The following is a 16,664-nucleotide window of genomic DNA, read 5'->3' on the forward strand; positions in this document are numbered from 1 at the left end:
GGTAATTGCTGCTGCCCCCCTATTTTCAGGATAAATCTCTTAATTAACAGCTGTATGTCAGTGCCGTTGGGAAATAGTTCATCCTATTAAAGGAGAATCCGGGGAAATAAGGAACACATTTCTTAGATATGTAAGAGAAAAGAGGGACCTGGACAGGCTTTTGTGGGGACTGATACAAATACTTGGCGTGGTGAATGGAAGGGTGAGTAGTTGAGCAGGATGTGATCCGTTACCAAGGGTGCTAGTGGTGGCATATGGGTAGCAAAGCAGGAAGCAAGAGGCTACCCTGATCTAGTCTGTGGGACTTGGTATATTCGAATTTTGGACTGGAAAGGAAAAATTGCTCTTGACAGGGATTATTTGTAATGAGATTCCTTATAAATCCCTCCGTGAGAATAATTTGTGTTACAGTTGGAGAGATGGTGATCTCAAGCAGAGACCCCACTAGAGCAGCCCCATTCTGGGTGCATTTAAGGACTGCTTGCATCCTGGTATCGTTCTGTCCTAGGTTTAAATCTGATAGAAGTTCATTAGTTGGACCTAATTTCACCAAGAGATATTGAGAAGCATGAAGACCTTGGCAGTGAGTGAAGAGTGAAGAACATACCCTGCAAAGAAAGGTGTCTTTTTACTCACATACAGTCATATGGTTAGGGCTGAGTTTAGTAGACAGTCTTTTGTAGCTTATATTATTGCTAAGGCTGCTTTGATTCCAGCCTGACTGTTGTCCTCATCTCTTCAAAGTAATTCCAGAATCCGAGCCCTGTAGGCTTGTCCTTACCTGGGAGGCTAAACAGGTTGAGGGGCAGGTCCACTTTCAGGGCTTCTTGTGAACGGCATCATTAACTGAACAGATGAGACCTTAAGTCCTCACTTTTGACAGCAGTGAGATACGCTTGAGACTGCTTCAGGTGGTTCAGGTGTAACGAGGTCTCTTGAAGAGTGCATGAAAAGAAAATACATCAGAAAACACACAAAAAGATTAATGAGAACTCACTGTGACAGTCCTGCTAAGACAACCTGGTGACTAATACTCTAGTTCCTTGCTTTTGAGATAATATAGGTGTGGGTTTGTTCTAACGCGCCTCTGTCTCTGATATCTCCTTCCTGTTTCCCAAGTCCCTGCATACGTTTGTGTTTTGTGATGTGCTTTTCATATTGCTGCTGCTGAACTGTCTCTCTTTGTGAGAAGAAATTAATAAAGCTCACAAAGGGAAGGTGATTGACTGCTCCACTTGGAAGAAAAACCACAATATTCTGCTTGTGATCATAAGCTCAAAACGTTCTCTGGGAATTGTACTTATCTAAAATCCTCTTTGAATTGAATTTCAGCATTAAAATTTATGCAGCCTTTTGGTATCATGCTTTTTCCTTCAGGAAAGATAAATATTTTAGTCTTTGAACAGTGTGAGGCTGAAAACATTCACCAGTAGCCCCAGCAAAAACTGCAGGAGGCTGCTGTGCGATCCTGGTGATGAATAGGATGTGTTTGCATTGGAAAAGAGAGAGTAATCGTGGCAAGTATAGAGCATTACAAAGAGATGGATCATTTTCTCTGACTGAATGGTTGTTCTGCAGTTTCATAATTTGTTGCAACTTAAATTTGAGGTTTTTTTTCTTCAGCTCAAAAACTGCTTAGTGTGATGTATGATCAGCAAAGCATCTGTTAGAACTTGAGGAGCTGAAGGCTCTCATGGGGTAACTTCATTTCCAGAAAACACTCACAAAAGCAATTACATTTATAATGAATAATTTATTTGGGGTGCTTTAGATCAGATTCTTGTTCACAGTTTCATGCATTTCAGCTTGGTAATGGGTTTGGCCTGTACAGATAGGTTCTTAAACTCGCTTACATCCCCAGTCTGGAGAGAATCAGGTGTCAAGATGGGGTCTGCACTCTCTCCAGATGCTGTCATCCTCCTTATTTCTTCTGTGAATTGTTTTGGGTTTTTTTAAAAGAAGATGATAACAACAAGCCAAAAGGTTGAGTGTAATGTAGTTTTGTTTATTCCAGTAGTGATAAAGCCCAAGGAGGAGCTGGTTTTGACAGGCTTCAAGTACCACTATGGCATTGTTTAAAAATGTGCCTCCTGACAGCAGTTCCAGATACCCCACCAACACAAAACAAGGAAGTCGGTAATTGCTGACCCACTAGAATATAGAAGTCAAAGCAATACTTTCTTGTCTTCACACAGGAGTCTACAATGATGCAGTTAGTTCTAAAAACCTGTTACATTGAGGCAGGGATTGACTCTTCCTGCTGGTTGCTCACTCATCAGCTCTGCAAGGCTTGGACATGGTGCCTTCACAGAGTGCGTTTTCCCTTCTAAGATTTTCTTGGTGGCAAGGTTCTGCACCCTTTGATCCAAACGCAGGATGAGGGCTTAGCATACATGGGTAGAAGGCAGGTTGTTGGGTTTTGCTTTGAAGTATTTTGCCCATGTCATTGCTGTAACAGTATGAACACATATTCTCGTGCTTCCTCTTGCTTCTACCTCAGTAGATGCTTATAACATCAATTCCACGTGTACTTGAAGCAGGAACAGCACTTACTGTAGGAAGGCTGTTGAAAAGCCTTGCTGATCTAAAAAATAACAACTTGAGATGGAAAACAGAAATAAGATTAATGATTGAGAGGAAGTATTTGAAAGGATTCATTCCAGGATTGCACTTGATATTCAATGTCAAAGGCAGATTTTGTTCTGCTCACTGCGTTTACTCAACTGGAACGTGGAATGATGGAGATGAGTCCTGTCTGTGTAGTTTCAGATAAGTTTATATGTATTTCTAGTTCCAAAGATATACAGGACGGACAACACGGATGTGACTGGGTGGTACTAGCCATCAGAAGAACCTTATCTAGAGCTGCAGATCTTTGATGCAGAAGACAATGCCACAAAAATTATCTAGTGCAATGGGAAGAGTGTAGAAAAGAGCAGCATTGTCTTGTGTCGTATTCCAGTGACTGATGTAGCAAACGTGAGAGGCACAAGAGAACATCTACGCTAGGAACAAAGAAGAAGTGGTTACTCCTAGGACAATACTTACATTTGAAGAATACCATGATGAACTATCAGAAGAAATTATTTCTTCTTGTCTGATTGATAGTCTGAAAGGCAGAGTAAGTTTGGATAGCTCTCAAAGTTCTGCACACAAGAAGGTGGCCCAGTCTGCAAGAAATCTTTTCGTTATTCAGGATTTTTGTATTTTGATGTTTGTCTTTTTAAGTACAGAATCGGCACTGGTTGGAAAAGCCTCTAGGAAAATATTGAGTTAGGGATAGTGGTTTGATGACTCATCTGCATTCTGTCTTACTTTGCCACAACCAGTCTGAAGAAGGGATTTTTTTGTGTCTTTGAAGATGAAATGCAAATCTTCAGTAATTGCATTCAAACAGCTGGGTAGCATGAACTTGGGAAGCCACTCCATTGTACTGTCAGCTAAAACTGAGCATCCCTGAGGTTCATCAGCAGAACACAAAGTAATTCTCGCATCTAGCATTCAGTAACATGAGGAGAAGGGCATTTGAGAAGCCCTAGTAGGAGAGGACGCAGTTCAGACCCAGCACTGATGGCCAGTTTACCTTTAAATTCACCAATGGCAGAATTGGAACCGGATTCTGTATTATAAATGTGACCTATTATCTCTTACAATTATAAAATTATTAAAACTATAAAGGTAGTCAGAAAAAGGATATCAAATGCTTGGATAAGTGTTTACAATTTTGCTACCTGTGGTTTTTGTGCTTATGTTCTCTGCACTCAGGAGCAAAACTGAGTATAATATTTGTGGACGAGACAGAAGAGAAGTTTTACAGAGCTACCTGTTCAGCACTAGTTTTCGTACAGGGAAAAAAAAAAGTTTAAATGTTTTTAATTAAAAAAAAGAAAAAATCCATCCAGCATCTCTCTGGAAGATGAAAAGCTGTAAGAAGAAAGTATTGAGAACAGACCCCTGGTGCCCGAGTTCTGGTGTCGCTGCCAGCTGAGCATGTTCTGTAGAAACAGGTTAATGGAACCTACAAATCTCATTTAAATGTAATCCAATTGCAGTGCAAACGGCCTGAATCCTCTTCTGCTTTCAACCTTAACTCTGTAGAATAGGTTTAAGATCAGGAAAGACGTGCTGAAGGTGAAGCATGAAAGAGCTTTTGTGACTCAATTGTAAAATTTGCCTAAATGTTTAATGTGCAAATAAAACCAGGGATTCTTTCCACTGCTCATGGGGCCCCTGGAGGGAAAAAGTAAGTTGCTAGAGGAAAAAAAATTCAATTGCTGTTGGGTAGATGAATGTCTAGAGTTAGCGCAGTGTTTGCAGAGGTGTCAGATGATGGGAAAGCTGAGTATCTGTGACAAGGAAGTCAATTTGCTTTGCAGTGTTTACTCGCCTGATTGCTTGCATTGCTACAGAGATAACCCCATTGCTGTGGAGACCAAACTGCATTGTGGATCTCGTGGGACCCCCCAAAGTACTGTGATTTTAATGTTTATAAGATTGGGATTGCTTTATTTTAAAAGCAAAGCAAACCAACCAAACCTGTCTACCTCAGCATTTTGCTACATCCCTTTAAAATACTAAGTTATAAGAGCATCCTTAATATAATTACACAAGAATCGCTGCTCAGGGAAACTCCCTCAGGTTCTTGCAGATGGGGCTTCTCAATTTACCTTAGCACCTAAGATCACCCTAAAAAGTCCCAGACTTCTCTACAGTAGGAAGATCCTTATCTTAAAGGATCTGGAGACATTATTGTGGTGTTAGTGACAAAGATACTCCAGTTATGTGTTTTTCTTTATCAGTTGCTTTTTCAGGCCTTGGCTTTACCACCTTCTATTTAGCTGGGAAGTTACACTGCTTTACGGAAAACGGCCGGGGAAAGAGCTGGCGGCTTTGTGCGGCGATTCTCCCACTCTACTGCGCCATGATGATCGCTCTGTCACGTATGTGTGATTACAAACATCACTGGCAAGGTGAGCCATGGAGATACCTTTTTTTTTCTATATTAGCCTTCTACTTATTTGTGGATTTTTTCTCATTGAAAGATGATACAAGATCTCGTACAAGATAGCCACATAACCTTTGTGGATGTGTGCCTGTCCACAAACGCTGGTCAACAGTGAGCTGGAACATCATGAATGTTTAATGCTCCATGTTTCCCTTGTTCATCTCCTGAAACACAGCCAGCCACCTACTTGTTGGGCATTCAAAATGTTGGAGATGTCCCCAGCAAAATACTGATTTTATGCGTTCTATGTGATTGTGGTGTTTGGCTCCAAATTCTTTATGAACATTTAATGTTCACATTTTTGAGGCTAAACAGGTCAACCAAATATCTTGTATTTGCAGTTGTCGCTACTGGCTGTCCTTTCCATGGTGACACACTTCTGATTTTGTTGCTTTTCTTATCTAGATGCTTTCGTTGGAGGGATCATTGGCCTCATTTTTGCTTATATTTGCTACAGACAGCACTACCCTCCCTTGGGCAATACTGCTTGTCATAAATCTTATGTCAGCCTGCTAGATCAGAACTCAGTGAAGAAAGAAGAGAGACCTACAGCAGATAATGCTACCGGCCTGCCTTTAGAGGGGATCACTGAAGGTCCTGTATGACTTAAAGAAATGTGTAGAATGAACTTTTAGCTTCCTCACATTTCCTCCAAACTGCTCTCTTAACACAGTGTTTCTTACTGTATGTGTCTTTTCTTTTGTTTCTTTCCTTTTTTTATAAAGAAAAATAAAATTTTATTTTTAATGCCATATCATCATACTTTTAAATTTTCAGTTCATATTGACTTGCTGAATTATCTGGTTTCAGTCTACTGCAAACAGACTGCTTGAGGGAAGGGGAAAGAATGTTAATGAAAAGAATCCCATATGGTGAACAGTTAAGAGAGTAACTTTAAGAAGATGTGGCTGAGTAGATCTGATAACAGATTTTCTGAAGCACTGAGTGTCTCCTAGAAAGTTCTGTTTGTCTTCAGCACTGATTGATTTTGATGGGTGGTGAGTACACATAGCACTTTGCTTACCAGATGTTCAGCATCTGGTTTGGCCAGAAGTTCTTCTGTAATTTGAGAAATTAAAGCATCATCCTTCTGTTTATCTTCTTGCCTTCTAGCATAAAAAGTTTTCCATGTGCTGGTAGAACTTTGTATTAATTGCCACATTTTGACAAGGTCATTCTGAGCTACTAGTGATCAAGCAACCAAAAGGTATGAATGGTTTTGTGTTTGCAAAAGCCAGGCCTCGTGAATTAGTAGTTCCATAGATGATTCTGACATCCAAGAAATCCCACACTTAAAATATTAGCTTACACTAGCATATATTCATAGGTTGGATTAGGAACTCACTATGACATCATGAACAATTTTTTTAGAGTTCCTGTGGTAAATACCATCAAAACAAAAAGAAAGAAAAGAACACCCATGACATTCAGCAAGCTGACATCTTTAAAACAAGTTTTTAGAAGTCCTAAACCTGTGAGGATAAGGAAACAGTGTTTTCTGTGAATCTAGGTGTGCTGTATTCATTCTTGTGTAGTGACTCAGTGCAGCATTGGTGATCTAAAGAAATGCTAAGATGTTCATTTGTGACTTGGGGAGCACAACCATGAATGCTTGTGGTGCCCTCCAGCACTGTAACATACCCAGAGGAATGCTGGAGGCAGTTTTCCACTTGACCCATTCCACATTTCCAGCTCATCATATTCTTGAGCATGGTTTTTGCAATCGGCTTGGTGCCTGAATTGAGACTGACCCGAATCAAAACGTTGCTGGTATGGAGAAGATTACTGAGTGTACAGCGTTAGCTAATTTATTCCAGGTAGAGTCCTGTTTTGTTATGTATGCACTATGCAGTATACATCACATTCCTGTGAAATGATGGACCTTTGGATGGCAGAGTGTCAAGATTCCAGAGCTTTTTTTGTTAGATATCTTGTGAAAATACAGGCGGGTGTTCCAGACAGTTGAACATTTCTTAGCCAGAACCACTGGTTAAAGCGATCAAGATAGCGTTGATCAACGATCATTATTACGGTGCTTTAGACTGGAGGAGACTGCTGCCATAATTCTAATTTATGTGTTCCTGTTGGAATATATATTGGCCTTGTAGGCATTTTGTGATTCACATGGCTCGATGTCTTTATGTAAGACTTGTCATTCACTTCTCTCTGAGTTGCAGATTTTTTTGAGAAGAGCTACTTCTTAATTGGCAACTCTTTGTTTTTTATAGAAAGCAAGTAAATTACAATCCCTTTAAAAGCAAATGTAATAATTGCGTTCAAGAGGATGCAAGCTTAATATGTATAAAATTATGTGATATTTGGAGATAATTAAAAATAGGAAATGACATTAAGAAACAGAATGTAATAGGTGTGAACTCAGGAGGGGCTGTAGGGACTAGGCATGATGTACTTGTCAAACTGATACCACGTCAGTTAGAGACAGGATTTTTTATTGACAGATAAAGTAATCTGAGCTCTAGAATAGAGACAGTGACCCAAACGTAAGTGTGTTTTGCTCGTGTATATGTGCTAGTGCACCAAACCAAAATCAGCAAAGCAAAATTATCCTGGCATTGCATTTGCACTGGATTTGAGAGTGGAATTTTGGTCATATTGTAGAAACCCATACAGTTTAGTGGAGGGTTAATCTTTTTAAACCATCCTGCAGGACTCTGTAACAGGGATCTTATTTTCTATTACTTCATACAAGAGGGTTAACGAAAGCCCTGCAGTGAGAGCATGATGTCCTTACATCGTACAGGGCTTGGCCATTAGCTTTTTCTTTCAGCAGGAACCCTAGTCTTCCAGGTTATATGCAAATCTTAAATCAAAATGAAGAGTTTAATATGGATGCATAGAACATTTTGCATGTTTTTATATAGATCTGGCTTATTCTCAAAATGAGCAAGGCCTCCGAACTGTGCTGTACACATTCCTGGTATTTTAATGGCTTTTGATACAAACAAGCGATCTTCTTTGGGCTGGGGAATCCTTACACAGCTCCTGAGCGAGTAGTGGCTGTTAAAAGGTTGGAATATAAAGTGTAATGCAGAATAGATTCTTACATTACAGGAGTAATTTGTGAACTTCACAAAGCAGTAAAGAATAACATATTTTAATGGGAATAATTAAATTGAAAGTCATAAAATAGACAATGTAAAAGCGTTGATTAAAGTGTAATTAGAATTATGAAAGACTTAATGAAGTGAAACTTGTGGAGTGATCTGTAGGCGCTGTAATTGCCAGTGCAGAGTCGGCGTAGGGAAGGCATTTTTGTGGATCTATGTATTTTAATCTCATGCTTTCTCAATGTGAAGGAGATGTAATGTTGTTACACACCAATAAAACAACACATGAATGTGGGTTTGTACATCTGTGTGTTATCATTTTTTTATGATTTTAGATTGGATATTAGAAAAGGTTTATTTACTGAGTGGTGAAGCCCTGGCAGAGGCTGCCTAAGGTAGTGGTGGAGTCTTCACCCCTGGAAGGGTTCAGAAAGTGTATAGATGTGGGACTTTGGGACATGGTTTAGTTGCCACAGTGGGGTTGGGCTGATGGTTGGACTGGATGATCTGAAAGGTCTTTTCCAACCTTGATAATTCTCTGATTCTGTGAAAGTTCCGAGGTTGGTTTCATTAATGAACCACACGGAGAACTGCAAAAAAACAAGCCCTAATGTAACTGCATTATTTATGAACAACAGCAATTCCAAAAGTCATTACTGAAATGGAGCAGCCTTCCCCCTTTAACCAGAATATCCAACTTTTCTCCAGGAAAACATGCAGTGTAAGTCTGCAGAATGAGATTTTGAGGTATTCAACCAGCTATGCTGCAACAGATCCCTTTCCTCCGTCGAGTCCCACATCTCAGGTAATTGAGACTATTTTAAACACAATATTAAATCACACAGTTTAAAGCATGTCTTAAAATTGCTAAGTGGGACCATATTGTTGTACAGTTCAGATTAACACACAAAGGAATTATTTGCAAGCATATTTTCCGTATTACTCTCTCCTGTCCTCACAAGGTGTAATACATGATCTCATTGACTGTCCTAGAGCATGCTCCATGCTCATCTGGTAAGCAGAATTTCTATTTTTCTCTCCTAAGAGGGTAAACCTAAATTTCCAGTAGGATACACTCCATTTCATACAGCTTACTATATGGAGAACTCTTGTTTTACAAGTGCACAAGTCATTCCCTGCTCAGGAACATGCTCTGAACAGAGAGAAGACATCATTTTGCCATTAAGTTTAAACTTGCTTAAGATGTATAAAATCAAAATAACAGCAAAGGGCAGATAATTCCAGATACCCTGAACTGAACTGAACAGGGATTCATTGTACAGATGCTTGGTTCATTGGCTGAGTGATACACGGTTTTGCTTAAACTGTCAGAGAGCAAAGAAATCACCATTCCGGTCAGATTTGGATCTGGTTTGAACCTAGATGACTGTCATAAAAACATAGAATCATAGAATGGTTTAGATTGGAGGGGGCCTCAGGGATGTGGCAGCCACCACTGCTCTGGGCAACCTGAGCCAGGGCCTCCCCACCCTCACAGCAAAACATTTCTTCCTAAGATCTCATCTCAATCTCCCCTCTTTGAGCTGAAAACCATTCCCCCTCGGCCTATCCCTGCACTCCCTGATCAAGAGCCCCTCCCCAGCTTTCCTGGAGCCCCTTTCAGCACTGGAAGCTGCTCTAAGGTCACTTCGGAGCCTTCTAGATTTATGGTGAAGTTATAGAAGTAAAGATCTGCCTGTTATTATTTTGCTGCCAGCTTCTGAGGAAACTTTCCAAAGGGAAAGGCAAAAGCCTTTGGGGATTGCACATATTATGCAATCTGCGTAGCAGGGTCTGAATGGGGCGTGAAATGGAAAATCCTCACTCAGTGCTTTGACTTGATCAAAACAACACAGCAATGCGTCGACCAGTTCGTGAGTATTGTAGAATGTCAAGCATGAAACACAATTCAACTAGCTCCATAAACCCTCAACCTTTGTACTGAGTTTCCCTGTTAGTTTGCCAAAAAACCTCTTAATTTCCTTGGCAGCTTCACAGCTGCGACCAACTTGAATTTAACACTTGATATGAAGACTCCATTCACATGGTCTGAAACAAGCCAGTTTCCAGGAATAGGTGGGGTTACTCTGTGATACCTTCAGAAGGCAGCCAGCCAACACAGTTACACTCACAGCAGGCTACGGGTTCACTTCTAAGAACCTTTTGAGATACAGAAAGCTTAGTCTATCCCATATCAAACACCCTCAGCCTGGCACAGGTGTTGGTTTATCATCCATTTATGACAGCATGAAACCTGAGGTGGCCACCTCAACAGAAGACAAGAGCATGCTGATAAAGCTGCTCTTCTTCAGACCGCTGCCTGAAGAAACTAAGCTGTGCATTATTCAGTAAAACAGACGATTTGAAAAATGAGTTGTGATCCCCCTTATTCTGCAGTTCCAGCACTGTGACGTTCCTGCTGCCAGTAGCTTGTTTCTATCTTCCAGTTTTTGGATGCATGGCCACAGCAGCAGAATGGAACCAATCTGTGAAATAAAGACAATGCTGGTCTGCTGTCCTGGGAACCATTTGCATGAGAACCATAGCCAAGGCCAGTTCTAGCGATAGGACTAGGGGGAATGGCTATAAATTGGAGAGGGACTGATCTAGACTAGACAGAAGGAGGAAATTCTCCCTATGAGGGTCGGGAGGCCCTGGCCCAGGTTGCGCACAGCAGTGGTGGCTGCCCCATCCCTGGAGGTGTTCAGGGCCAGGTTGGATGGGGCTGGAGCAACCTGATCCAGTGGGAGGTGTCCCTGCCCATGGCAGGAGGTTGGAATTAGATGATTCTTAAGGTCACTTAAAGATCAAACCACTCTATGATTCTGCCACTCTTCTAGTCAGCATCACCCTCTCAAAATGCCTCTGACCGCAGGCAGAGGAAGAAGAGTCGAGAGATGCCAGTTAAGATACTTGCCCATTACTTAATTCCCGGAAGAGATCTAAACAAAGGAATGTTGGTTTTATCAGTTCCAAGAGCTTTGCCCATTCCCCTGGTTGCACACACAGTAGGTGACTCTCGCTGAAGGCTCCCAGGAGTGATGTTATTGTCAAAAATCTCCTTGAGCTTTGGATTTATTCCCCGTATCGGGGTCATTAGGAGGCAAGAGGCCCTACTTTATTGCGCATGATGTTTACAGATGATTTAGTGTTACTCAACAGCTCGTTCAATAATTATCTCCTTTACCAGACAGGCTGAATACACAACACTATTGTATCAGTCTCTATTCTGTGCACATCATTTCCTATCAGCATAACAGCATTTGTCTATACAAAACTGCATCGCATCCTCATTTCCAGTCCAACAGCTTGAAGCCACAATAAGAGATTCAGATGCAAGTTCTTACTGAAACCAATATAACACTCTAAAAAAAAGGAAGGAGAAAAGAATATTATGGCAATGTCGCTAATTTAAGAGGTGTAAGCTTGTCTATGGAGTGAATGTGGCGGAATTAATCCCTGCTGCATTATCCAACAAAGACAAAGCAACTTAAACCATTCCCTGTATCAGTGAGTGTGGAAAAGAGTGGAGATGCCCTCTTCAAATGAATCGTTTCACAAAACAAAGGACTAGAAATCGTGTTTCCCAGGCTTTCTTGGAAAATACGAATTCCATTTCACAAGCACATGATGGGTGAGAAAATAATTTAAATTCCACATGTTAATAAACCTCAGAATTTTAGGACTATTTCAATGGAAAAAGCTTATGATCATGGAATCAGAGCATGGTTTGGGTCAGAAGGCACCTCAAAGCCCATCCAGTTTCACCTCCTGCCATGGGCAGGGACACCTTCCACTGGATCAGGGGCTCCAAGCCCCATCCAACCTGGCATTGAACACCTTCAGGGATGGGGCAGCCACAACTTGCTTGGGCAACCTTGGCCAGGGCCTCCCCACCCTCACAGCAAAACATTTCTGCCTAAGACCTCATCCCAATCTCCCTTCTTTCAGCTGAAAACCATTCCCCTTCATCCTGTTCTTGCACTCCCTGATCAAGAGCCCCTCCCCAGCTTTCCTGGAGCCATTTCAGTACTGGAAGCTGCTCTAAGGTCTCCTTGGAGCCTTTTCTTCTCCAGGCTGAACAACCTCTTCTTCTCCAGGCTGAACAACCTCAACTCCCTCAGCCTCTCTTCATAAAGGATCATCTCCGTGGCCTCCTCTGGAGTCAGTCCAACACCTCCGTGTCCTTCCTGTGCTGAGGACTCCAGAACTGAATGCAGGACTCCAGTTGGGGTCTCATGAGAGCAGAGAAGAGGGGCAGAAACATCGCCCTTAACCTTCTGGTTACTGTGCTTTTGATGCAGCTCTGTGTGTAAAGCTCTCTGCCAGCATATGGAGAGAAAGATTTCCACCCTTTCTCTTTATGGCTGGACTCAATGATCCTGTGGCTCTTTTACAACCTAGTGATACTGTGATTCTTTTGAGGCTTCAAACCCACTCATATCAAGCAAATGCTTGTAATAGCTGGTTTATTCTCAAGTGTGCCATTTGTTCCTTCCTAATCTGACCATAAATTCCATCCTGGTCTGAGAAACCTCCCCAAAATACAACTCTTCTGTTTCTGTGAATTGTTCTGATGGGAAATTGTTCCATTTTAATTTTTGACCGATTTATTTTTTATGCATCTGCTGTATCTCCTTTAATACTAAAAGAAAACTCCTGTGCTACAAGCCCTTAGAGAGTCGAGCACAGCTGATCTGAGTATTCAATTCTGAACAAGCACAATCCCAGACAAACCCAGCCTCCTGCACCAACATTTTAGGTAAGAGCTGGCAAGTGTAGGCAAAGGATGGGGCTTTGGCTTGTGGTGAAAGAGAAGGTGCTACAGAAACTCTTGACTGGTAAGGAGGTTTACGTTTCCTGTGAAGAGAGGAAAACAGTCTCTGTTCTCTTTGGGAATTTCCAAGGTAAGTGGAAATCAGTTTGTTGTGAGTGCATTTTAGCTGAGAATTTGCAAAGCTTAACCCCTGCATGGTTTAACACAGTGAAATTGTGGAACAGCTTCTTGTTATGGACAAGGGTGGGGGGGGTGTAGAAGATTTGACTTAGTTTCTTGATGGCCCTTAGTTATAGAATCATAGAATGGGTTGGGTTGGGCTGGAAGGGACCTCAAAGCCCATCCAGTTCCACCCCCTGCCATAGGCATAAGCATGGGCATCTCTCACTGGATCAGGTTGTTCCAAGCCCCATCCAACCTGGCCTTGAACACCTCCAGGGGTGGGGCAGCCACAACTTCTTTGGCTTTGGGCAACCTGAATAAGAAAGAGGTGGAAGGCTTCTGCAGGAGGGAAGATTGGAGCTTATTACCTAGTGAACTTTTTCAGCCTTGTGTTTTTTTCCTAGCTCTTAAACCTTGGTACTTCTCCATTTACTGTGTTGTTAAGCGTATCCCTCTCTGCCATTAAATAAAGGGTAGCTGCTAACTCAAAGTGTACCAGCTTATCGCCCATCAAGGCTATTGATCTTTACTTTTATGGAATGATTATTCTGAAGGCGTCAACTTATTTTTGAACTGCTTTCTCTTTAATGCTGATAGTAGTTTCTAAAGGATTTTACAAAACTCTTATGCAGGTACATATGTATTTTGCTATTACATTGTCCTTGCTAAAAGCAAGAGGAAAACTTACATTATTTCTACTGCTGTTTTCTTGTGAAACTGTAGTCTAGGCAGGGTGGTTTATTGAGTTTAATGGCACTAATGAGGGCTATAAATGCTTCTGATTGTGTGATGTCATTAATGTAGCTATGAAATAAGGCGCTTATAAGTGAAACTGCCCCACTATGTTGCGGTAATCCACTAAGTAGCTAGAGTCGCTGCCACGATTAGTGTTACTGTTCAGAATTGTACCTGAGGTGTAACACCCTCAGAACCCAGTGAAGTCAATCTTCCAGTAAGGACTATAAGCTTGCTTTTCCTTTCCTAAATCTTCTCTGGTAGCACTGCTGCTGTCACTCAGTTACATCGAGATTGTGAAGAATTTGTTTAAACACCAGAACTAGCAGGCGCAATCTGGTCTAAACCAATCCTGTGACCTGAAATGCAATGGCTTTGCTAGGAGAGACCAGGACAAAAATCCATCATCTTGTCAGCTGAACTTGCCTAAAAGCTTTCCCGTCACGTCCCCATCAGGCTGGATTTTCACTTAGTTTCAAAGAAGGGCAAGAGGTATAATTGACTCTTCTTAGTATGTTAAAGGAACAAAGGTTGGAGTCAGAGGGGGAAGCTGATCACACAACGTTTAGCTAAGTAGAAAAAGAGTCACAGATGCTTTCCTCTTCTCTATGGAGTATCACAACTGATATTCTCTAGTCCAGAGATGTGTTTTCATATAGAACACCACGTTCTTCCTTCAGGCTAAATTGTGTGTTTATGTTTTGGGTCATTTCTAAATACTTATATTAGCACTACCATGAACTTTAGTGAGATAGAATCATAGAATAACCAGGTTGGAAGAGACCCACCGGATCATCGAGTCCAACCATTCCTATCAAAAGTTAATGCTAGTAATTAGAGTTAATGCTAGTACAGAGGAAAAAATGGCTAAAAGCTGAGTTTTTAGTTGTGGGTGTTTATTTTGTTCAGAGTTTTTCTCTTTTAATGGGCTCTCGGTATCTTTTGGGTGCACTGATTGCTTGCTTTTATTAAACAGTGTTCCCAAAGGTGTCTAGTTAAGAAACTGAGGTTCTTCTGCAAAGCACTGGTTCTTTCTACTTCAGTTAAATGACAGATATTTTTTTCTTGCTTTCAGCGGTGCTGGGCACAGAGATGAGCAGCTCAGATTTTATCCAGAGAAGCTGGAACTAGGTCATAGAAAGCGACTTTGAGTCAGGGTCCTCCTAATACCGGTGGAGGCTTAGTGGCTCCGGCTTTTCTCTGTAGCCAACAGACCATTCTGTACTTAGGCTGTTCCAACTCCAACTGCAGGTGAATCCCTGTTTAGAGTGAATACAGGCTGTGCACTTGATAAAGAAAAGTTTATACCAAAATTAATGTCACTACTGGTCACAGAGAAAAATAACTTCCTTTGGTCACTGCTGAAACCAATAGAGACCAAATCCAGCTGGGGAATTCTATCATTAAAGTTGTCTGTGTAAGGTGAGCTGGTCAGTGTGCTTATGCTCTCAAACAAGTCATCCTGAACTCAAATTTGCTCTTTACAGGAGATAAACTTCCCTAAAATCTAGAAGTGAGTCAGTCAAACTGTTCCATTCCAACAACTCCTGGTATCAATTATTCACACGGATACTCGAGCTCTGGTACAATCTCTTGCTCTTTCCTGCCACACAGCAAACTCAGATAGTGGTAGCAGGAGGCAGGGATCACTGGGGCGCAGGGGGTTCAATCACTTCTAATCACCCATAAAGGGTATTTTATTTTGTCTTATTCCTGATAACATCCAATGAAGGACATGAAAGGGCTTGAGGGATAAAAATCGCTCTCATCTTTCCTTTTGCTCTTCTGCCTGTAAACTCCACAGAAGCTGTTTTCCTCTTCCTTCTTTGTTCAGTGCTTGTTACAACAGAAGCCTTTGATGCTGCACAAGAAAGTTGCCACCTTGATACTTGGAGGTCCCTGGTGGCTCTGTGATATCTGAGCCTGGGCTCTTCATCTGCAGCAGTGTGATTGCCAAAGCAAAAGCATCTCACCCATTAACCCTTTCCAGGGTCACAGTAACAAGGTGTCTGAATGGTCCTTACAGATGTAATATCATAAGCTATTGACTTGTGTGGCTTGTTCCATCAAATGCAAACCTAGTTTGATGTGAGAGGGTTTGTTTTCAGACACCAATCCTTCTTAGAGGCCACACTTACAATCACTGAAGTAAATGTTTGAGGATTTTATTCCATGTGTAGACACATTGTCCAGATTCAATGCTGCAATTTCAGATCTCTGTCACAGAATCATTAGAATAAACACCCAGAGGATGTGTCCAAGTCCCAGCTACCCAGGACAGAGTCAGTTTTGAAGCTGGATCAATTTTCAAGCTTGATCTGGTAGCTCAGGTCCTTGTCCAGCCAAGCTTTCAGTATTTAAAGGCTGGAGATTTTACAGCCTGTCTGGGCTCCATTCCAGTGCTAAAACACACCAAAGTGCTTTATCCCAATGTCTGAAACTACATCCCTTGCTTCACCACATGTCCATAGAGTCAGGTCATTTTACTGTCATCTCTCACCTCATCTGGCTCTGTTTTCCAACACAAGTTGCCTCTTGACCCCATTGCTCCATTTCTCTTCAGCCTTTGGTCTCCATCACCCACAGACCTTGTTTAAGACACTCCTTATTACTTTAATAGTTATGTTAGCAAAGATGTTCTTGCTCCACTCTTTCAGATCTTCTGTATCTAGTTATTTACAATTAAGCAGCCCTTCCTTGTCTCCCTCCTCTTCCTGGGAAATACCTGAACGGCATTTTCCAATTCTGCTTCTTTTCGGGAGGAGAGGAACAGATCAGTTCCTCACTTCATGTGCCTACAATCACCTGTAGAAAGACACAAATCAGTACAGGATTATTATGGAGACTCTGCACAGGCAGAAGATGGTTTTAAGAAGTAGCAGGTTATTTTTTTCCTAAAGCACAGTTATTCCTTGTG

General features: G+C 41.5%; 1 protein-coding gene across 2 annotated transcripts in view; it reads left to right on the plus strand.

Moving 5' to 3' along the window:
* Window positions 1-8,118, plus strand: part of PLPP4 (phospholipid phosphatase 4) — a 48,534-nt gene extending 40,416 nt beyond the window's left edge. For both annotated transcript variants that reach the window (XM_069863800.1, XM_069863799.1), the window contains exons 6-7: window positions 4,800-4,970; window positions 5,411-8,118. In XM_069863800.1, the coding sequence (XP_069719901.1) occupies window positions 4,800-4,970; window positions 5,411-5,610 (371 nt within the window). In that variant the 3' untranslated portion in view covers window positions 5,611-8,118. The remainder of the gene's footprint in view (window positions 1-4,799; window positions 4,971-5,410) is intronic.
* The last annotated feature ends 8,546 nt before the right edge of the window (window positions 8,119-16,664 follow it).

The sequence above is a fragment of the Phaenicophaeus curvirostris genome, chromosome 9 (assembly GCF_032191515.1).
Source record: "Phaenicophaeus curvirostris isolate KB17595 chromosome 9, BPBGC_Pcur_1.0, whole genome shotgun sequence".
NCBI classification, from domain to species: Eukaryota; Metazoa; Chordata; class Aves; order Cuculiformes; family Cuculidae; genus Phaenicophaeus; species Phaenicophaeus curvirostris.